Source organism: Leptidea sinapis, chromosome 16, assembly GCF_905404315.1.
Source record: "Leptidea sinapis chromosome 16, ilLepSina1.1, whole genome shotgun sequence".
NCBI lineage: Eukaryota > Metazoa > Arthropoda > Insecta > Lepidoptera > Pieridae > Leptidea > Leptidea sinapis.
Window position 1 is genome coordinate 1,960,710 of NC_066280.1, and position 23,743 is coordinate 1,984,452.

Here is a 23,743-nt window from a genome sequence, read left to right on the forward strand (position 1 = left end):
ATATTTCTCATCAAAATTTCCACAGTATCCCATCTCCTATAGATATGGATTTGACCCCTAGGAAGAGACAAAACTTCTCATCAAATCTTCACAATTACCAAAGAAAAATACAGTAGTATGAAAAATTGCATCATTTCAGTCGGTTTATACTTTGCCAGAGTATGAGAGTGCAAGAAAACGGTATTCCGATCAAGACGTTGCTCCTTTTTTACACGTGAGCAAAGATTGTGGCCCTCATCCAGTACTATACTTAACCAAGGACGGTATTAAACGCATCGGCCGAAACCGAGTTTCAGTCTTATTAAAAACTGTGCATGTAGCGAATATATTTTTGGAACAAACTACTCTTGTTGCAGCTAAAACTGACGCCAATATTCCATCTTATAATGTAACCCGCATGGGTATAGTGACAGACGTCCCAGTGGAGTCGACGTTAGAGGAACTAGTCTCTTCCATTGAGCTTCCTGAGGTATTTGTACGTGTTATTACTTATTAGGGCCCGCTGGCTAATTAAAAAGTCAACAAATAATAATACAGCTATTTGATCTCTTACCCCAACCATGGTACTAACGTTCATTGGCCAAAGCAACCAGATAGGGTTTTTTGTTTTTTCATATCCCTTTCAGGGCAGACATATATTCTGCCAACCATTCAGGGTAAAGGGTAGAATGCTGCAGATTTGGGCATGTTACTTTACAATGCTGGTCAATAGAGTGATGTTACATCTGCGCACAACCTCACGCTGGTATTTATTGTTCAAATGCATCTCTGACCCCTACTTATCTTTTGTGCCCTGGTAGCCATACTCGTAAGCCACGGATTCAAAATAACCCCTGAACATTTGAGACAGAAAACCATCAAACTAGTGATCGCACAAGAGAATATTTCCAAGTTTTAAGTATCAGTCAGATTTCCTCAAGTGAGGAAATCATTTGTAGTTATTTCTCGCTCTTATCCTTCTCTGGCTCCCGTTAGTCAAACCTCCCAAATCTATATTCATTCTCCTACCCTTCCACAATCCCCAGCCAATTCAGTATCATATCGTAGTACATATTATACTCAGAGAATTTGTCCAGTTCCACCTTCTTCCTCAGGTTATGAAAGACAATTTCATTAAAGCATATTTAGTACTCCTCGCTCTAGTCTCCCTAATGAATATGCTTACCCGTCGGGTGACAACCTTGTGGCCACCATCTGTGACAGTTCTGCACTGAACTGGTGTCTTTTAATGCAATATTTTAGTTTTTTTGTGAAAAATATTCAGCTTAGTGATTATTCAGCCAATGGTGTCCTTTCATTTCTGTCTCATCGATTGAAAAATATTAGTAAATAACGTTTTGATCAAATCAATGAAATAACTAGGAAAATTAGACTGGGAATACAAAGCCTTAATTAATACAAACCTATACACAGATCTTTTATGATTTGTTTTTTGTGTTTCTTGACATACTGTCTTTAATACTTTGTTTTTGCTGTAGTTTTCTGGCGCCAGCAATATGCGGACATTAGACTGACACGGTGCCTTATTGAAAAGTCAAATAATACGTCAAATAGCCAAATAAACATTTAGAGCAGGTCAGCTGCATACAGGTTTCCTAGCATATTCTCTCATGACTTGTGCACTACCTTGAAACCTAAGCAAAGCCCCCTTGCTCTATCCAATCCAACGGATCGATGAAATAACAGGACTAGAAACAGAGTAATGATAGCGTCATTGAACTACACACTAATCTAGTTCATCACTAATATCAAGCTAAGAAAATGAAATAGAATCACTAAATAACAGCCTCAAGAAATATGATGAATAAATTTAAGTTGTTAATTAAACAATATTTAAAATGTGTAAAGAGTAAAAGATCCAGCAGATCATCGTTAGCGTTCAGTCATGTCATCACACCAGTTTGGCCCTGACAAACGTTAAACAACATTATATGTCGTAGGATCCATGGTAACACTTCAAATAAAATAAAATAAAAGTGCAATTTATAAAGCCATGTTGTTAACACAAAAAATTGTATTATTAAATGATTAGGGGCCTGGCTGAACAGTTTTGTTAAATAAATCGAAAAACAAACAAAAACTTAGCACACTCACGGAATATAAAAAAATGCGGAGCGGCTTTAGGTTTTGACGGTCGAATCATCAATCAAATAGATTGCCAGTATAAATAATGAATAATGTTTATAATTACTAAAACTTAGTAGCGTAAATGCTATTTTAACATGATACATCATTTTATTTGTTTGAATATCCCCATCACCAACAATAATCTCTTATATTCATAACACACTAAAAATTCCTTATTATAATAATATAATATTTATAAAAGCTAATAATTGTATAAGAAATTTATATCTACATTTAAATTCCCCGCGCTTATTAAATTTAATTTGAGAACCCCGATTTTCGAAGCGTTGTTGTGAATCCAATATGGCGATATCTGATGTTTTACTATTTTGAGGTACGTCATTTTGACGATTCTATAATGTGTATTCCGGTAAATATCCCAATTTTTTGGCGAAGTTATTATGTTAAAGAGACTAATATGTTTCTGAATAATTATATATGCTTTAATGGAGTTTAGTGCCTAAAGTTCTGATTGTATTGTTTTGTTTGTAATATCCGATAAAATAGCGAGCCATTGTTGTAATGTTGTAAATTCAGTACCCAACAATTAATGTAAGAAATATATATATAATATAAGGTAGTCAGTTTATTTTTTGCGTATTTCGTAGTGCTAATGTACAGAACTGTGCTAAGTGTCTGTGTTGTGATTTTGTCGAATATCAAGGAATTGAAAGTAATTATAGCAATTAGGTTTTATACAAAGTATACAATTGATTGGTTTTACGAACAAACTTATTTTTTGTTGCAGAAGTTTATGTCATATTATCAATGGGAGTTAAATAAATAAACGAACCGGTGCATACGATTTGCGCCAGAATACGTGATTCATAGTGAAGACATAATAATAGTTACGTTGTCTATAATGACAGACACGAGACGAAGAGTGAAGCTGTATGCTCTAAATGCTGACCGGCAGTGGGATGATAGAGGTACTGGCCATGTATCCTCATGTTATGTTGAAAGACTGAAGGGTACATCATTATTGGTAAGAGCTGAATCAGATGGTACTTTGCTGTTAGAAAGTAAAATACAACCTGATACAGCATACCAGAAACAGCAAGATACTTTGATAGTGTGGTCAGAAGGAGACAATTTTGATTTAGCATTAAGTTTTCAAGAAAAAGCTGGATGTGATGAAATTTGGGAAAAAATTTGTCAGGTAACAAAATTTGGATTTAATTACAAATTATTAACTGATTAACTAGTTATTTGTGTTACTAATAATAAGTAGGTAGACATAATTTTACAAATACTAAATTATACAAAGTATATAGTCATAAATACAAATCAAAATTCAATCCTTAATTTTATACTCTATTAAAATTATGTTATGCATAGTATTATTTTACCAGAATTTGCTATCAAAATGGAATATAGAATAGCCGAATTGTTCTAGTTCTAACAGTTACTTCAGTGTATTATTTATTTAAGTGCTAGTCTAGGATTGAACTTGTCGGTGTTCAAACTTTTAACATATGTGTTTAAAAGTTAAGATGTCTTGGATGTATAACACTGATAGTCTGTGACATGCTACTGGTGTTAAATAGCTTAACTACAATCTCCAGAAAGTTATGATATAGATGTTTGATGTTACATTTACAATATTGCTAAACTGTTGATTAGTTTTACTAAACTTTTTTGTTTTGCAATATTTGGTCTAGGATATGCACATTTCTTGTTAAAGTATATAAATAATAACTTTTAAACACAACAGTAACACTAATAACTCATTACCTTAAGGCTGGCATCCTTAACAACATAGTAAATAGTCTACAAAAATATTAAATTTTTAGGTACAAGGTAAAGATCCATCAGTGGAAATCACTCAAGATATTGTTGAGGAATCTGAAGATGAACGGTTTGATGAGATGTCAGATAGTGTGCAACCAGTTGAATTGCCGGCTTGTGAAATGGGGAGATTAGAAGACATTAGCGAGTTGGTAAACAGTTGTTTGGTCTCACCAGCTAGGAAAGACAAACTAGCAGCAGCACTGGAAAGTCAGCATTATATTAAAAAACTTCTTAATTTATTCCATATGTGTGAAGATATTGAGAACATTGAAGGATTACATCATTTGTATGAAATATTCAAAAGTATTTTTCTTCTCAACAAGAATACACTTTTTGACACAATGTTTGCTGATGATACATTATTTGATGTTGTTGGCTGCTTAGAATATGATCCCAGTTCACCCCAGCCCAAGAAGCATAGAGAATATTTGAGAGAGTTAGCTAAATTCAGAGAAGCCATTCCTATTAAAAATAAGGATTTGCTTGCAAAGATACATCAGACATATAGAGTACAATATATACAGGATATTGTATTACCGACACCAACAGTTTTTGAAGAAAATCTTTTAAGCACAATGTCCAGTTTTATATTTTTTAATAAAGTAGAAATAGTGAAGTTAATAGAGGAGGATGAGAGGTTTCTTACAGATTTATTTAAGTTACTAATGGATGATAAGACGCCAGACCCCAAAAGAAGGGACTTAGTTCTATTTCTAAAAGAGTTTTGTAATTTTTCACAAAATCTGCAGCCACAAGATAAGGATACATTTTATAAAACCTTAGTTACATTGGGGATCCTGCCAGCTTTAGAAATTACATTAAGTATAGATGACCAGAAGACTAAGACTGCTTCTATAGATATATTAACTTACATTGTTGAGTTTTCTCCATCAGTTGTGAGGGATTATACATTGCAACAACCTACAAATACTGAAGAGGTATGTATGGTTTATTTCAAAACTTGTAAAATTGTCTTTATTATGTTAGCATAAGTCATAGAAAGACTAGTGACTAGTTTAGGGTGTTTGCCATTAACAATTCTTTATACCATCCATTTATATTAAAAATTATTATTGTCAAAACAAGATAAAAGTTCAATTGGATGTAGTTTCTGAAAAAAGTTCCAAGCCACAAGCATCACATTTTTAGGAATTCATATTTGAAGTCTCATAAAAATTAGTGTATTCCATACATGTGGGCTGGGCTACTTAGTCATGATGTCATTTAAAGAGAGACAGTAGGGCTGTCATTTTTTGTCAGTCCATCAATATGAATCATGTGATCAGTTTTGTGATCTTAACTCAATTTTGACATGCAATCATGTCGAAATTGAGTTGTGAATTTGAAGAAGTTGGAATGTTTATCTGGAATTACATCCAATTATCAAACCAGTAAACTGGAGAAAAATTAGCTATGTTTGTTTCCAGCAAACTCCTTAGTCTAATGAGGAGATTTTAATGGGTTTTTATTAGAGAATATATTGACACATGGTTTGACATTTCTGCTGTGAAACAATTTCATTATAACAACAGGGAGCATATTTTACGAAATAATTCTTGATTTTATTAAATATTATTGACAAATTCAAAACAGAAACTACTACAAAGTTGGGGAGGACACTTAAGACAAAAATCTTGTAATAATCACAGAGCTTCCTACCAGATTCCACTTTGGAGCTACTTTTTCTGTGTCAACTGAAATCTATATCGACATGTTAATATATGATGAAACTCCAATATTTTATTGTTTATTTGATTACTTGGCATTTTTATATTCAATTTGATAATGACAATAATATACAGGTTTTAGAATTAAAAGTATATATTCATTTTAAGAAATGATATGATGAGAAACAAAAGCTCAAATTCCAGTTTTAAAAAGAACAGTAAGGTGGTATTCATATTTTAATAGGCATGCATAAAAGTAAAGACACTGTTTAAAATTGTTCAGCAAGTAATCAAAGACTACATTACCTTACTTTACAAAGAAAGTCAACAAGCTAGTTTTCCTTACAAAGAAAGTCAATGTAAAGAAGTCAACCTGTAATGGGTTGACTTCTTTACCTAAAACTGGACCTACCTTGTTTAAGGTCATCTTATAAAAATAGCTCAGTTTTTTTTGAGTTTGTGTTCATAGAGTAGGTAGTCACAGTTATAAATAAATAAAATCTTATTCTTATCTTATTCACTTTTAGGAACAGATGCTCTTGAATATTGTGATAGAGCAGATGTTGAGAGATCAGGATCCAGAATTGGGTGGTGCAGTGCAACTAATGGGTGTCCTGCGTATTTTACTTGACCCTGAGAGTATGTTGGCATCTGTCAATAAGAGTGAAAAAGCCGACTTTCTAAATTTTTTCTACAAGCACAGCATACAAACGTTAATAGGTAAGCATTAATTCAATGGTTTGACTACTTCCAATAACTATGTTTTTAATATATATAAAATACTACTTTTCAATATTATATTGGTTATTGCTTGGTGTTTTATTTTCACTTTAACATTATCACTACATTTTTAACAAGTTGTTGAGTTAATAAATCATGTTATATTCACAGCTCCATTACTAGAAAACACAACAGGTGAAAAACCACTCAAGGAAGACTACCACACAGTGCAGTTATTAGGATTAGTTCTAGAATTACTTTCCTTCTGTGTTGAACACCACACCTACCACATCAAAACTTGTATATTGAATAAGGTAACTTTTCATTGTTCTTTTGTTCACATTTAAGTACAATTATTTTTTTAATGTATCACCTTTTCTTTCTGAGAGGGGGAATAGTAGATTGTTAACCGAGGGTTGAAAGAATCAATTTCCGAGGTATTTATAGTCCAAGTAGGAATTGATTCTTTTACCCGTGTTAAACACTCTACTTTTCATTTCGAATATGAGGAAAATAAAACTATTTGTTTATCTAAACTATTCATAGATAAAATGTTATAATATTAGTAGTACCTATCTATATTTAATTGTCAAATTAGGACAATTTATATCGACATTTTGAATTTTAAATATGGAACTCACCATGTAATTGTTGCGGTTTATTTCGCTAAGTTCACACTGGCTGTTTAGAAAGTCACATGGCTGCAGCATTTTTTTTCTTAGTTTTTCTTTTACATATAACTCTTCACAGCTGATAGCAGTTCTGTTTGTAAAGTTCATTCCGCCCCCTAGGTGGGAAGTAATTTGTATGAGTTATTTCCTCTCTGTGGAGGGAAGCAGCATTTTCTAGCCAATAATCAGATCAAAACAAAAATACTTTCCGAGTATGAGAAATGAAAAATACATTAACTTATTAAGGCTATGACTCACATAAATATTTGCAATTCCATAATTACAAACTTCTGTTAGAATAACAATAATTTAATATTCAAGTTATCATTTTATTTCTAATCCATTGTGATCCTACTACACTGAATAATAATAATAAAAAAAAGACACAATCTAAACTAATTGTTGACATTTTGATGAAATTTAAGCCTTGATATTTTGTTACAGGATCTACTCAGGCGTATCCTGGTGTTGATGCGGTCAACTCACACGTTCCTGGTTCTTGGGGCTTTAAGATTCATGAGGAAAATCATAGCACTTAAAGATGAATACTATAACCGTTATATAATTAAAGGAAATCTATTCGCACCTGTTATAGATGCATTTCTAAGAAATAATGGGAGGTGTGTGGATTTATTATAATTTTATGTTTCTCTGTGTATTTCTCCACTTCTTAGCACAGGTACTGCTGCCATTTTCTACCGCCAAGCTATGGTTTGGTTTTTTGTGTATGTTGAGGGCGCCATAGCTAGTAAAATTCCATGGCTAAGGAGGCTTAACATGGGTCTTAAGGCAATGAGTGCAACTGAGATCCAATTCTCAATTTTGGGTTTTGCAATAATCCTGATATATAATGTGATATTTTCACATATAATCTAGATTTTAAGTTATAATTAATTATGATTACTTTCGAATATTCCAGATATAACTTGTTGGACTCGGCTATATTGGAATTGTTTGAATTTATCAAATTGGAAGACATCAAGTCATTATGTTCGCATGTTGTAGAAAATTATGGTAAAATATTAGAAGATGTTGAGTATGTTCAAACATTTAAGGCGTTAAAAACGCGTTACGATCAACATCAGGACAAACTCAAGGAAAGGGATAGAGGTAATGTAATAAAAATTTAATATTTGAATTTAGTAAGGCAAGCAATAAAACTATTTTACTATATAATTTGATAGCAATAGTCACAAACCTTAATAATAAATATGTATTGTTCGGTTATTTTTTTTCCTTTTATGATTATAGAAGGGGTTGCTAATTTAAACACACTTAAAGTATCTGTATTTTACAGATTCCACTAATAGTAATATTATATCTGGCTTAAATAGGACACTACCATCTACCATGATGATGCTATCAACTGTTAGTTGGCACTGCTGTAGTGCCAACTCACTTACATGAATCAAGTTAACTAAAGATCTAAATATTATTTGCAATTATAGTTATTTCTAATTATAGTCATAATTATATTAAATAGTATTTAAATATGAACAGTAGTTAAATGAATGTAATTATTAATTGGGATATTTTATAACAGTTCATGATGTTGGTGTTTAGTGCTTCTTAACACATCAAGCTGACATGATAAAAACCTAAGTTTTATCATACAATCTGACCTTATGCTAATAAGCAACTTTATTTATTAAACTAAAACTAAGAAAGTGTTCATTACCACTATTGTTATTGTCTCTATTAAGGAGAAGACACTATAATAATATTGACACACTTTTTACACAAATTATCTTGCCCCAAATTAGACATAAAGACTGTGGTATAGGTTGCAACACAATTATATATTTAATACAATATACTTACTTTAACATACATATAAACATCCATGTTCATCATATAAATGCTTGCACCTACCGGGATTCAAACCCGGGACCTCTAGCTTAGTAGGTAGGATCCCTAACCACTCGGCTATACAGGTCGTCTATTCTTTTGTCTTGCAACCCATAACACAGGCCATATATTATGCCTAATTTGGGGCAAGATAATTTGTGTAAAATGTGTCAATGTTATTATTATACTATGTTCTTGTGTTCTTTACACTTAGTACATGCTTTTCACTACACTGAAACTCAATAGGTCTAGTTCTTTTGAGTCATCTCAGTAGTGTTGGGTTCATGCGAAAATAATAGTAATGTTCTTTGAACTCGAGCCTGAAAAACCGCCCTCCAGGTCTAAATAACATTGAGGAATTTCCAATGAGAATGTGAATATGCTTTTAAAACGTGAAATTTATGATGAGTGTCCATATTTCCAGTGAGCGGCAGTGTGACAGTAGCGGAAGCTGTGGTGCCGTCACTGTTACGCACGCGGTACCGGCGCGAGGCGCGGCAGCCTGATGATGAGGAGGAGATGTGGTTCAACGATGAGGACGAGCTAGAAGATGAGGCGCCGCTCGACGCAGCGCAGACGCATGCGCATGCACACGCCCTCGACGTCATTGGTAACGCCACTTTCAATTGTCATGCTAGTATAAGGGCTGTGTTACACCGGGACACCATGGCGGCGCTTCCAACAAAATAAATACAGCTCTAATTGCTCACCTGGTATCCGTTTGGCTGCGCAACCAATTTGGTCACGGTTGATCGACCAGCTCGGACGCTTTCACATAATGTTACTGGTCGCATGGCGCTACCAATAACTACTATTAGAGCTATATGGAGTCTCAATCACTCGGCCGCCAGTGACGCTCCCATCTCATTGCATGCAACACGTGTTCACTGTTGTGTTTTGTTTTTTAATTGCGTTTGTTAATTGCATACAAAGCATAATTTCGATAGAGAAAGGTTAATTATCGAAATTCAAAGTACTTAAACCATCAATTTAGTTATTAATTCATTTTTCATCATTCATTAATTTATTGTTGATTGGTATAGGTATTCATAGGGTTATTTCGTAGCGTGATGTCTCTGTGCGCCTATTTGCCGTAAAACGGCCCTGGTTTGAAAATCTTTTGAGCATGTAGCACTTTGGCTAATCTCACACACAACATTTGTGCAAGCACCTTTACCTCGTTATCGTCGAGCATCGAATAAAAACACCTGAAAATATGAGTACATCATGGGGTCTCCCATACGGCAAGATAAGAAGGAGGCAAGAAGCTGTTTACTTTATTACTTCACATTATTTTTTACACAGCACAACTAATGAAACAAAACATTATTTAAAAAACAGGCTTATCTGATGAAGAAATAAATAAAGTTGTTCAACTGACTGAATATATTACAAAGTTTAATTAATGACAATTATGTCATGATGTAGGACAATTTCATGGCCGTTTGGTTGAGTAAATATAAAAGTGACAACTTTGAAATGAATTATAAAATGATACTACTGAACTACTCACTACTACTACTATAACATTCTTAGACACTTCACATTACTGCCTCTAAATCGGGTTATTTTGTTAGGTGTTATTTTTTATGTTAAAAAATGTTGATTCTATTCAACACATTTCTAAACCTTGCATTTGCATATGTTCTTAGAAACATATTATATTATATTTCCTATTGAATAATTCCTAATATCACAACACTAGCTGTAATGGTCACATATATATGTCTAAAGTCATTTCACCGTATGTATTGCGTCTCTTTGTGGTGCTATAGTACTTAGATCATATGGGAATCCATATTACATATAATCTGCTATCAGTTTTTTCCATTTCTTATTCCCAAAGAATAGAAACCCCATCAACAGACATCAGATCTGCCATCAGTTTGTTCATGTTATTATTTTATTATTATTAATTAGTGTTCCATTACGAATTCCCATACATTAGAATCCTCCATTGTTCTAAAAGTGATGAAGTTATATTTGATGGAGCAAAATGGTAACGGCCTTTACTCTCATCCAAGTGGCGCCGTTTTGATAGCCCCCACGTAAAAATATGATTTCGATTATACGAATTTATATGTATTTCTTTTTCGACGCTCTGACGGTGAAGGAACGCATCGTGGGAACCTACGCAACACATCTATGGAAGAATTTAAAGTTTATTTAATTGTTTATTCGGAAACCCAACAATCGCACACTCATACATGAACTACATTTGAAAAATTAAAATATTATATCTAAGCGTACAGATAATTTATAGGGTTACACATCATTCATTAGCTGTTACCTTCCTTACCATAATATACAATTTTGACTATAGTAGTTTTTAATGTTTGTTAAATTACAGTGTATAAAATATGTTATATTTAAAATTTAGTCCAATACAAAACAACAGTATTTACTTTTAATGAATTTTAGTACATCTAATATATAAGATTCGCATGTCGCGGTGATTGTAGTTAAACTCCTTCGAAACGGCTGCACCGATTCTCATGAAGTTTTGAGTGCATATTGGGTAGGTCTGAGAATCGGACAACATCTAAAAATCTTTTTCATCCCCCTAAATGTTAAGGGTGGTCCACGCCAATTTTTTTAATTTTTTTGACATTTTTTTTAAATTTGAGTCAGCATTAAAAAATACATACAACTTCAAATTTTCACCCATCTACGATCAACAGTTACTTTTGTATCGAGATTTTAATATTGGCAATACAACGTTTGCTGGGTCAGCTAGTTTATCTATAAATTTTATTAAGCCCATCTGCACCAATGTTCAAGTCTGGTATTATATTAAGGAAATCATTATATTCTTTGGACATTCACTCGATTTGAGAATTTTTACCGAGGTTTGTATTAACTTTCGTTAGTGCAAAAAATTGACGTTGGCGTCGAGGGGCACTTCGAGCTTACATTAGTATATAGTATCGCCAGCAAATCTGGGCTATCAATTAAATTGTCAAGCAGTTTTTGTAAGAACTCTAAGTATAAAAATTTGCGCCTCTCTTCCAAACTCTAGCCGGCTACAGTAGCTGTCCAGTATTCTGGAATCTTCTCTTTCTCGTGTATGAAAATTCTAAGTGATATTCTATTCTATTCTTTTGATGTGGATATTATAGCACGGGGACCAGACTTGACAACAATACTCGAGCTTGCTTCGTACAAGACTATTAAATAATGTGATAAGAGTAGCTGGCTTATTGAATTGCTTTCCTTGTCGCATCACAAACCCTAGTGTATTGAGTGCAGAATTGGCTATTTTATATATGTGACTGACAAACCGAAACTCTTTGTCAATTGTAATATCTAAATCTCATTTCATCAGTATTTGTTAACGTATTATTCTCAATCGTTTACTGGAAAGCCCGTTGATATTTCCTTCTTGAAAATGTAATTGATAGCATTTCTCAGTATTAAGAAACATGAATCTTGTGGTAAATAACAATCATTTTCATCTACTGTAATTCGCCATAGTTTTAAGTCATCGGCAAATAGAAACATGATGCAGTTCTGGATAGAATTAGGAATATCATTAATAAATAAATTTATCAACAAATGACCTAGGTTTGAGCCCTGAGAGACGCAAAATAGATTCACAGTAGACTTGGGTTACGGAAAAAACTAAATAAAAACCTTTTCCTTTTATTATATACTAGGTATGGTTCTCGAAAATGTCTTAGAACCATAAATAAATAAATTATTGATGTGAAACATTTATAGCCGCACGTAAAACCGATTTCTGGCGTGGCGACGCTTGCCGTGGCGACGCGTCGCCTTGTCACAGTAATACCGTCCTCAGAGGCAACATCGAATATAACTTACCGAAGTCACTGATTAAACGAATTAAGTAGTCACGATTTGAAATAAATTTGTAAATTTTTTTATTTAATGAAATTAAATGTTTATTCAATAAATAGTCATCGTTATCTGGAAAAAAATCGTAATATTTTATTTTATCATTATGACATATTTAGTTCCTATCACAATATTATGTTCTTTTTCTCTTTACAAAATAATGTCGATGTTTCACATCTGCCAGGCGTCCCGTGACGGCTCACATTTGATATATAATTTAAAGAATTTTGCGAAGTAATTTTTGAATTTGAATATTTCAGGCAAGATTGTAGAAAAGAAAGTGTGTACAAGCAATGAGAGTGCGAACGGGCCAAGCAGTCGGGTGCTGCTCAGCTCGTCTCCTAAACCAGCGCTCGCCGACGTTCAGGTATCCACGCCCATCTTACTCAATAAGGTAATTTAGTTCCCACTAGCTTCCCTACCCTCTACGCTGCGCTTTGGGGATATATGTAAGATTTTTCATCATATTTAGTACACCATTATTTTTAAATTACCAAAAAAACTGTTTTTTCAGTTTTTTTTTTAATGAAAAGGCAATGTTAAAAATTATCCCAATAAAATAGCAAATCATTCAATGACTATGTGTTAATGGATATAATATACACAAAAGAATGAAGTATTCAAAATGCACAGTTTTTTATAAATCGCTCCGCAAACATGACTCCACATATCAAGCCCCTATTACTGATCCAGCTCCCGTCTACACTGTTATTGATAACCGATACGTAGTAATTTTGTCCTGTTAGTTGGTATAAGTCCATAATAATTGTGGGCAGGACTTGTGGAAAGATCAAAATGTAACTATAATTTTAAAAAAAATGTGGTATACTTACGAATGTTTTACTATTCTATTCGCTCCAAATTTTGGTAAATTAAAACTAGTGGTGTATTATTTATTGCCTGAGTATTGCATGGTTACAAAGAATATGATTGCTTGTGAAAATAAGAAAGAATTAAGTTAACAGACTTGCCATATGTCTTTTCATCAATAGGGCCCTTTCTATAGTCAACACCATGTGTTGCAGAAGAAGAATAAATAGATATAATTATAAATAAGACCTCTTTATCTCAATATATGTAATGAAAATGGTCTTTGTTTGAGGTTCTTTCAAGTCTAAACCACTGACCGTTTCGATATGAAACTACCACCATTTGATGCGATATTTATATTTATGTTCCTTCCAGTTAAAATTAGCCCAGAGAAGCGGCCGGGAACGGCTAGTATTATATAAAAGAAAATAGTGTTAGTTTCATCATTCATAATAAATAAACATAACTTTCGTTGATTTTATGGCGGTTCGTTGGGAATGTGGGTGTGATAGTATTGATATAAATTAGAGATTGTTGCATGTGTGTTTTTAGTTAGTGAGAAACAGTTAAAAAATATATGCGAAAGTGTTGAGGTAGGGCTTGGAGAGGCAAGCATGATAAAAGTTCGTGTAATTATCCACCTGGTTTTGCTGTTTTTTTATCTATACTAATATTATAAAGAGGAAATATTTGATTGTTTGTTTGCATTGAATAGGCTCCGCAACTACTGAACCGATTTGAATAATTCTTTCACTGTTGGGAAGCCACATTATCCCCGGGTGTTCTAGGGTATATTTCATTTTCAAAAAAATAGGGATCCCTACTAAAAGTCCAATAATGTAAAAAATACGTATGCGAACGACGTCGCAGGGTATACTTAATATATCTGTTATTTGTGTGTGTGAATGATACTGACTGGCTGTGATTTTTAATTATTGTTTTTAAAAATGCTTGTATGCATATATGTTGGGAACAAATTAATTGAAAAGTTTCCGGATGGGAACCAGATAATAATCACCATCGTGCACTAAGTATGCCTGTCTCCCAGAAGGAATGGAAAAGATTATCTCCATTTGCCCAACACTTTTGCTGTATTTAATTCCCTTGCTTCTTCGGCTCACTTCCCATTTAATTGCTTCTAAAATAGATTTTAATGTATCTATAAAAATTATCAACTTTTATTGTTACCTATTTTGAATGATACCAGCAATAGATAGGGATCCTTGTGAGGATAAATAGAAGTATTTATTCAAAAATACTTTTCTGGATTCTTCATATTTTACGAAATTGTCGGTACTCACGGTACAGAGTATTGTTTAAATGCAATTTTTACACCAAAGTGAATGAAAAAATATTAGAAAGTACTGGACAATAACGTGATATTGGTGAAAAAAAAAATGGCAGTTGTAGAGACCTATATCTTTTAATTTTTTTTATTATTTATAAATCCCGTGCGTAAAATCATATGGGTTCACATCACCGACATGCTCACGACAGGTGAGCATGTCGGTGATGTGAACCCATATGATTTTACCCTCAAAAAGTGCCCAACGCGGCTAAAGTTTTCACTTCAAAAATAGAAACTCTAACTGCCATGACTTGTATCGGCATAATCGACGTCGATAGTATCGAGCGAGTGATGTTCAGTTCTGTGGTCACTTGGAAAAAGCAAATTTGCGTCGCCTCACATTATATACGGCAAGAAATTCATCGTCAAATGCGATATTTAAACCATGCATGTTTGCGTTTGGTGTTTAACCGCGTGTTGGGCGAGGAACGTCTGCCTCGCATAGCCATTTTGTGGAATCAATTACTTTAACTTGCCACAACTTAGGAACCTTACACATCTTTGAAAGAAAGAAAGAAAAACATTTATTTCACAAAACACTCACAGGATACACTTAATATAAAAAGATAAAAGTACAAAAGAAACCAAAAAACAATGTATTTAAATAGTAATAGATTTAATATTGGAGAGTTCCTGTGCATCTCTTGTCCCGCCCCCTGTTGTGTTGCTGATGAATTCCAGATTTTGCTTGGATTGTTTTGTTTTGCCAAATTGACACATAAGTCGACAGCTTGTGCAGTGCTTTCAAAATATTTTAATAATAATATGAACCAGGAATCATTCGATTCAGAATACTATGTAATTATTCTTGAAAAACTGCACTTTTTACACACTACTTCACTTTGCTATACAATTGTACAGTCATTGATTCTTGTTATAATATAAGAATATGTGATAACATCCTATTGTACAAATTATAATACTAAAAGTAGTGTTTCTTCTAACAAATAATGTATTGTTTAGGGTTTAGTTGACTATGATGCAGATTCTGATGAAGAGGAGGAGAGCAGCGGTGGAAGCACCAGCAGTAGCAGTAGTGGTGGAAGTGGTACTAACGAGGAGCGCGACGCAAAAAGGCCAAGATTGGCATAGTGCCTGTGTCATTGTGACAAGACCATATTTCAAGGAATATAAAGTCCACTATGCCCTGTCTCGCTGACCTGTGCAAAGCTACGTGTAAGAGTTCCATTATTTGTTATACAATTATTTTGGACGTACAGATTGATAGTCCAACAATCATCAGAGAGTGTTTAGTATGATTAGATGTATGTATATGGAGCATTAAGAATTGAAGTTGATTTAAGCAATGCTTCTTATGTAAATAAAACACAAGTGTCTCAACTTCGAGGTTATTATTAGTATAGTATGAAAGATTTCATATGATTTAGATTATTGATAATGGAACAAAACAGTTATGAATTGATGTGACATATTTTATCGGTTAGGTTACTTTTCCGGATCGTATAGTACAAAGAAAAATGAGTGGGATTTAAAATAAAATTACTATTAGAGGAGTTGGACGTAGTGTAGATGTATTTTGTTAAAACGCATCGGAGAGTGACCAACCTGATTTATATGGAATTGTTTCTTCTCAGTAGTTTCGTTATAGTAATCAATCTTAAGGCAATGTAAGATGGTTATTTTGAGCAAATTTCATTGGATTCATTAGTAGATCTGACTGTTTCGTTTTTCAACATGACTAGTAAAGTATTTTATAATAAGATACAAATCGGCAATTATATATTTAAACTTTACAAAAGTGATTAAATTATGCAGTGTGTTCTTTTAATGTTTTATTAATAGTGTCGACAACCCAGATAATATGAGAGTTCACAGAATTGGATCTCAAATAATACTCAAAAACTTTGCGGTCTGAGCTACAAATGCTGAGATGTGAAATTGACTCATAATCTCTTTTGTATGGTCCAAGCAGATTAGTAAAATGTGTAATGTAATTTGCGAGTTAGTTACTGAGAAAATTTATGTGAGATACATTGTGATTATTTTAATATGTATATATTTATGTATGTATTATATTTTACTAGCAGTTGGAGTTTGTAAAGACGAAATTATACATTGGTATAGTTTTATACCTCTCATAGAGTTTACGAGATATTTCACTAAATGAGATAAAGACTAAATGATAAAATATTAATACAAGTGTCGAGAATTATTTTATCCAATCAAAAATCACACTAAATATGTCGGAGAATTAGAATATAAAAGTAATATGGCCAGTATGATTATATTCTACTCTGTGTATTGGCTGAACTGATGGCGAACGTCATCTTTCAAAGTGTGTTTGAAATTGTCACTGTGTAAGTCACTGTCGGTGACGTGATTGAAGTTAGTTATTATTGTCCATCAGTAGAGCGCTCATTGAGAAGTCGCAGTCGTCTTCAAGATAGCGCCCGCGCCGGATGTGCGCACTGATCGACTTGAAACAACATGGTGGATACCAACACCGTGACGCCCGATTTTAAATCCAAATAATCTCCGAGATATATATTATATCATTATTATATAATAACAAAAAGATTGAATACATTTTATATATATTTTTACATGGATTGAATCATTAGACACTACCTATAAATCGAAATGTTAAGATTGTGAAATGTTTCGGAGCTCATGCCAATATTTTTGTCTTTACGAATCTATGTGTTGTACAAAAGTAGCATTCTTATTTGGATCAGCGAATTATTTAAATCGCTATTACCCATCAAATTGTACATATTTTCAAATCACCACACCACATGATCCAAATATTTATGTCTTTAATGTATTGACTGGGTACAACTCGCAGAAGCTAAATTGGCACCTTGCTCTGTGATATCAGTCGGTTCGCGTTCTGCGTTCTAGCACTTTTTTTTTTAAAGAAAATGATAAGACAAGGAAGACTTGTGATAAGTGGGAGGCTCCTTTGCACCGGATGCCGGCTAGATTATGGGTACCACAACGGTGCCTATTTTTGTCGTGAAGCAGTAATGTGTAAGCATTAGTGTGTTTCGGTCTAAAGGGCGCCGTAGCTAGTGAAATTACTGGGCAAACGAGACTTAACGTCTTATGTCTCAAGGTGACGAGCGTAGTTGTAGTACCGCTCAGAATTTTTGAGTTATTCAATAATCTTGAGCGGCACTGCATTGTAATGGACAGGGCGTATCAATTATCATCAGCTGAACGTCCTGCTCGTCTCGTTCCTTATTTTCATAAAAAAAGTGATATACTCTGACCGCTACTCTAAGATGACCTCACCTTGAGGCATAATACCTCCTTTTCACGAATGGCGATGATTATTGCTCATTGATCATAGGTATATCATCGTTACGATGAACGTACAAGCATCCACAATATTTGTTAATATATAACTTGTCCGTAATCTTTTATAGAGCGGAAAATCTTCATGATAATTGAATGAAGATATGTGTAAACAATTAGAAGAAGAGAAGATGCTGATGTTTAGGCCTTCATTGTAATAGAACATAGTAAATATACAAGAGTGCCTGAAAACCGGCAAGTTACTGATCTCTAATATCACTACAACGATTATTGCTCGGCGACTACAAGCGATAATCGTCTTCACATGATCATGCTCGAGTGTAATCTATAATCGCCGATTGTGAAGAGCAGGCATAAGACGTCAAGTGTAACTACAAAACACTAGTTTCGCTAGCTTTTCGCCGCCCTTCAAGCACAAATAGTGCTTGCACACTAAATACCGTTTCGCGGCAGAGGAAGCCGCTGCTTCGGTACCCTCATGCATCCTTTAGTAAAGAATGGCCTACTGGAAAATTTGGACTGGTCTAATATGTGGGCGGCGGTGATCACTTAACACTAAGTGACCCGTACGCTCGTTTGTCCTCCTATTCCATAAAACAAAATAGCACCTTCAGTGTGCGTCGTGCATCGCATATGTCATATCGCCGCGCACGAAACAAATTACTGACATTACCGGAGTGCAAGCGTACATGGTCGCAGAAATCGTATAATAATATACTCCAACTGGTAATCCCTTTCCACGATTTCCCAAGACTACATCACGATAAATGACACCATTTATTCTCCTTTTAGTGGCGAGACATCGTATTGACAAGTGTCAAAATGGCAGCTCGACATTTCATCGCTTTTGTCGTGTCGCTCACATTTATATCGTGTTTTCGCTCCAAAATAGTTTGAGAACTGCATCGCAACTGATGACGTATTCTTAGGCCAATCACGTGACCCGGTTGTCACGGGAATAGAATACCAGACGGAGTATATTATACCATAATATTTCCCTACATTTTACTACATCAGCAAAGGAATTTGTTTTGTGCGCAGGACGCACACTGAGGTTACATCGCAATGACGAGCCGTGGGCTACAATGGCTGGTGGTTGAAGGGGGCGGGGCATTTGTAGCAGGTGCCATTTTGTTTATGCGAGATATTATTGCAACTTTCTTTTGTTTACAACATTATTTTCTTACGCATGTATATATTAAAAAGGCATATTAAATGCAACGTTCTCAATATTATTTATAATGTAAAGAATTATTGTAACACGAACTCTGTATACACAAAGTCTTTCAGAGCTCTAGTGATTCCTGTATTTAGTTAGTGGCAATGAATACGTCTTTATTCATGTATATAATTTTGTTCAATTGAATGTGATAATAATTATCATTAAATATGAATGCGCCTCAAATATTATTTTATACAAAGATTTCCTGGAACGTCAAGTTTCTTCTTAGAACAAGTATTACTTGAGAGAGAGTGAAGTGACGTAATATTTACAGAGATCGCTTTGAAGTATCAACAAACGACTCCTATCGGCATTAAGTGAAAACTCTTTCTCTTATTTTCTCAATAAATTATTATTATGAGAAAAATGACAAAACAGTTTGTTATGGATATTTATTCTGTTACAATATTTATTGGCACTATCTAAAGTCTTGTGACTTCGATAGAATAACATAATATTTTAAGTTATTAAATGTTCATTGAATGTGTGTTGTTTTTCAACTTGCATTTTTAAATTAACATTTTTTGAGGTTGAGCTTATTAATTTTCTAAACAAATTGATTTTTTTTTTGCGAAATCTTATAGCTATGTACCTGATAACAAATTTAGCATTCGGAAAAGTATGCCGAAACGAAGAAAACTATCGAAATAGAAAATCAAAACAGAATTAAGAACTCAAGGTTTAGACTCTACACAAAATATTTTTGCACTATATTGCATGTCAATAAGTTTAGAATAAAATAAATTTCATGATTTATTATGAGCCCATTCAATGTTCAATAATATATCCAAAAAAAAATAATCAATTTTTGTGTTAAATATCTGAATTGATATATGTGTGAGCCAGAGTGTAATTGAGTATGTGTTAGTGTGTTAATAATAAAATGAGACGAACATATTTTGACACAACTTCCATGAGCCTAGAATCTTCCAGAAGCTTTTTATAATATATTCATCCATAATTTAAATTCTTGTTTGCATGAAAAGTCAACAGTAGTCTAATTTTCGTCGATATCGTGCTCAAACGACCTTTACTGAAGCACTCGTTACGTCTTTCTCTCTAATACTGTACATAACAGAGACAACAATAAAATTGATCATGAATTATATATTGGCCGTTTTCTGTAATACCGCCTTCTTCACTATTTTTAAACGTGGGCGTGACTAATTTAGAGGCTATCCCATCAGGTCTATTCTTGACCTATATCACAGTCCTATGGTAACAAACGGCCCTGTACCGCTCGATTTGTGATCATTATCGACTAAGCTCACACTAATTAACACCTTAATTGGTTGCAGTAATTTTCAAAGTCTATTGTATATGCTCATTAGAAGTAGTAATACTACGTCACGCACGAGACGGACGCGAACACGAGGCAAGAACATTTTGTTTAAGAAATTGAAGTATAATTATTTAGCAAAATGATTAAAAACGTCTAGTTAGTTACACAACTTTGTTAATTCAAAGGGGCTCATAGCTAAAATACTCCATCCTTTTTAAGTCCAAACTTACATAAACAGCATTTATCAAAATATGCTGTTTGGACAGTTATTCACTGAACACTGTCATTGCGTGGCGTTGAATTCAAAGCGCGGTCAAAACATAACTAATTCTGCCTAATAGACGCGTAGGCAGAGTTTTGCTTTACACAATTTTTGGGCGTGATTTATGAGCTTTGTTGTTTATTGAACGCAATGAATAAAATATATAAATATTTATATATATATTATTTCTGATTCAGAAACTCATCTGGGAGTCTGTTTTTTTTTCAAGTTTAGCATGTAGTTAAGTATATTTGTATTTTGTAAAATTTGTCACATGAAAGAAAGATTAATAGGTATATTTTTGGTTAGTTTTGTTTGCAGACTAGCTATAAAAAGTCACAAACAACCACGCCGGGCACACTTAATCATTTCTTGTTTTGTTTTTTAGAAGTTACACTGCTGTGGCAAAGCAAAAAAATATCTCTAAAACTTTAGCGGCTTTATTCTTTGAGTGCCTATTTAACCAACAAGATTTTAACCTTTTACGGAAAATTTATAAACAATGTGTATCCATAAAAACGTATTTTAATGATATGACAAATTCCTTGTCCAGCGATTGGTTATCAAAATGCCAAAAGCAGGAAATACATCAAAATATCAAAATGTTATCGTCAATTTAGGATTGCGAATAGTCGCATCTTACATATTACTAGCTGACCCGACAGACGTTGTTCTGTAAATAATAAAAAAAAAACTGTTTATTAGGAATTTGCCAAAAATATTTCAAAACATCAATAATTATTTCGTAAAAAATGCTCTCTGTTGTTATAATGAAATTGTTTCACAGTGCAACTGTCAAACCGTGCGTCACTAAATTCTCTCATAGAAAATATGTCCATACAAAACAAATATTGAAAATAAAAATAATTATGGTTCCCAAATCGAAATAAAAACTATCCTATCTCTCAAGTTGGACCAAACTGGACTCCATGTAATAATCCCCATTAAAGTCCGTTCACTAGTTTAGGAGTCTATCGCGGACAAACAACGTGACACGTAATTTATATATATTAAGATTTACGTTATCAAGGACCATGCCAGACTCTGCCCCACCAATTTACATCATTTTCGATATCTAGGAGAATCACACTGGGCACGCATAGCACTTTAGAGTTTGAGTCCTCTTCGGTTACACATTTTAGAATATATTTATAACCAAACAATTTTCAACACCAAGGAATTAAGAATTACACATAAAGCCTTACATTAAGAGCCTTTCCGTGTGCAAGATGTGTGTGTGCGCATTTTTCACAAATTTTTAAATAATATAGATATTTGTGTTGCTATAGTCTATTTATTTGTAAGGCCGTTAAAATACCGAGGTGGAAAGTGAATCGAAATGAAAACGTGTAGTATATTATGATTGTAATAATTTATTAAGGGTGATTTAATTCATTAATATTAGAGTGTTACAATTATGTGCATGTGATGTAAAATTAACAGTTGATTAATTTCATTTATTCTGTTTTATATAATACATATCAATTTATATTTTGCTCTATCTATCAAAATATGTTGATCTCCATATTGTCTTATATTACAACTACAAAGTTTAATTATTGTAGTGTTGGTCTAAATATTAATTTTGAGTAGGTACATCTTCCGTAACATTAAGTTTCTGTTATTCGGTCTCTAATACAGTACAACCTGTTTGACTTCGCAATATTAAAAAGTGAACATTTGGAAACTGGACACATCATTGTCTCGCTTACGTGACAGTGACAGCTATTTAATAATGACAACTTAATGTCATCGGTATTTTGATACACATAGTTTTATTTTTATATCACTTTGACGGGACTGTACTGTATTAAAATAATATTGGTTTAAAGGTTATGCTGAATGCACAGTGACAGCGAGACGAAGATTATTACACGCGTGGTATTGTGATGTCAGAGAAATTGTATATAACGTTTTATGTAACTTTTATCATTCTGTCGACATCCACGTGTCTAATAGCATCTAGCTGTCAATTAGATTTATATTTTAATAATAATATATTCCTTGAAATGATCTACCGTTGGATAAATACCATACAAAGTACTAGACGAATGTAGACATAGGTATTTTTAAACATTCATAAACTAATTTATACACAGAATAAAATTTATAATAGATTTACCTATTGGCGAGTTGTGTAAAATAGATAAGCTTACAATAATGCTATTATGATGTCACTAGTTACGTAAGCAATATAAATATAAGGAAATACGAAACAAGTTGATTTTCATTATTTTATAATACCATTCAATCATGAACATTCTGTACCACTATCAAAAGAAGTAATTTTTCAGCGCCTCGGGCTGTTAATATGTGCAAAAATATTTGCATACTTATATACTAAGATCATTTACGGCCGTTTCAAATATACTATCCACAGATAAATTACTACTTTCTACTGTCAGTAATTAGCTGTCAATAATATGAAGCGGTCCCAATATACCCGATAAGTCATTCTTATCGCCAGATCATTGTTTCAATTTCCATACAATCTTCTATTCCTGGTAAGCTATACGTACAGACAACGTGTACGGATGAGTTACCGTCGATAAGTTTATTGGGACAGAAAATTCAACGATAGTTACGATTTTTTATCTCAATTAGGCCACAACCGGAGATAGACTCAATATTGGGAACGGCCGTTAGTCTACGTCTGACTGGAGGGGACCGGGAGAGTAGAAGGTGGGAGACAATAGCGACTGCTAATAGTCTACATTATCTGACATTATCACACTTTTTAGACTCCATAGGCGCCTCCCACCTCGCTAACGCAACGGATTTGGGATCGGCAGGTTGAAGTAGGAGTGAAAAGTGACAACACTTTCGTGCCCGGTAAGTATCTTTAGCACACAACTTTTACT

At 33.5% G+C, this 23,743-nt stretch overlaps 1 protein-coding gene across 5 annotated transcripts; it reads left to right on the top strand.

Annotated features, from left to right (window-relative positions):
* Positions 1-2,335: 2,335 nt before the first annotated feature.
* LOC126968592 (serine/threonine-protein phosphatase 4 regulatory subunit 3) lies at positions 2,336-23,101 on the top strand. 5 transcript variants are annotated; one of them, XM_050813605.1, is made up of 10 exons: positions 2,336-2,461; positions 2,876-3,286; positions 3,921-4,856; positions 6,113-6,305; positions 6,477-6,619; positions 7,421-7,596; positions 7,896-8,086; positions 9,249-9,434; positions 12,940-13,073; positions 15,801-23,101. In XM_050813605.1, the coding sequence occupies exons 2-10, from the start codon at positions 2,990-2,992 to the stop codon at positions 15,927-15,929; spliced, it is 2,385 nt and encodes a 794-aa protein (XP_050669562.1). In that variant the 5' UTR covers positions 2,336-2,461; positions 2,876-2,989; the 3' UTR covers positions 15,930-23,101. The 5 variants fall into 5 exon arrangements, with proteins under 5 accessions (XP_050669562.1, XP_050669563.1, XP_050669558.1 ...); XM_050813606.1 differs by having other exon boundaries at positions 12,940-13,046; XM_050813601.1 differs by having other exon boundaries at positions 12,940-13,046; positions 15,823-23,101.
* Positions 23,102-23,743: the final 642 nt, after the last annotated feature.

Coding starts and splice junctions, on each gene's coding strand:
- LOC126968592 (XM_050813601.1), top strand. CDS start 2,990: ATGACAGACACGAGACGAAGAGTGAAGCTGTATGCTCTAAATGCTGAC. Junction 3,287..3,920: donor TTTGGGAAAAAATTTGTCAG/GTAACAAAATTT, acceptor TTAAATTTTTAG/GTACAAGGTAAAGATCCATC. Junction 6,620..7,420: donor AAACTTGTATATTGAATAAG/GTAACTTTTCAT, acceptor ATTTTGTTACAG/GATCTACTCAGGCGTATCCT.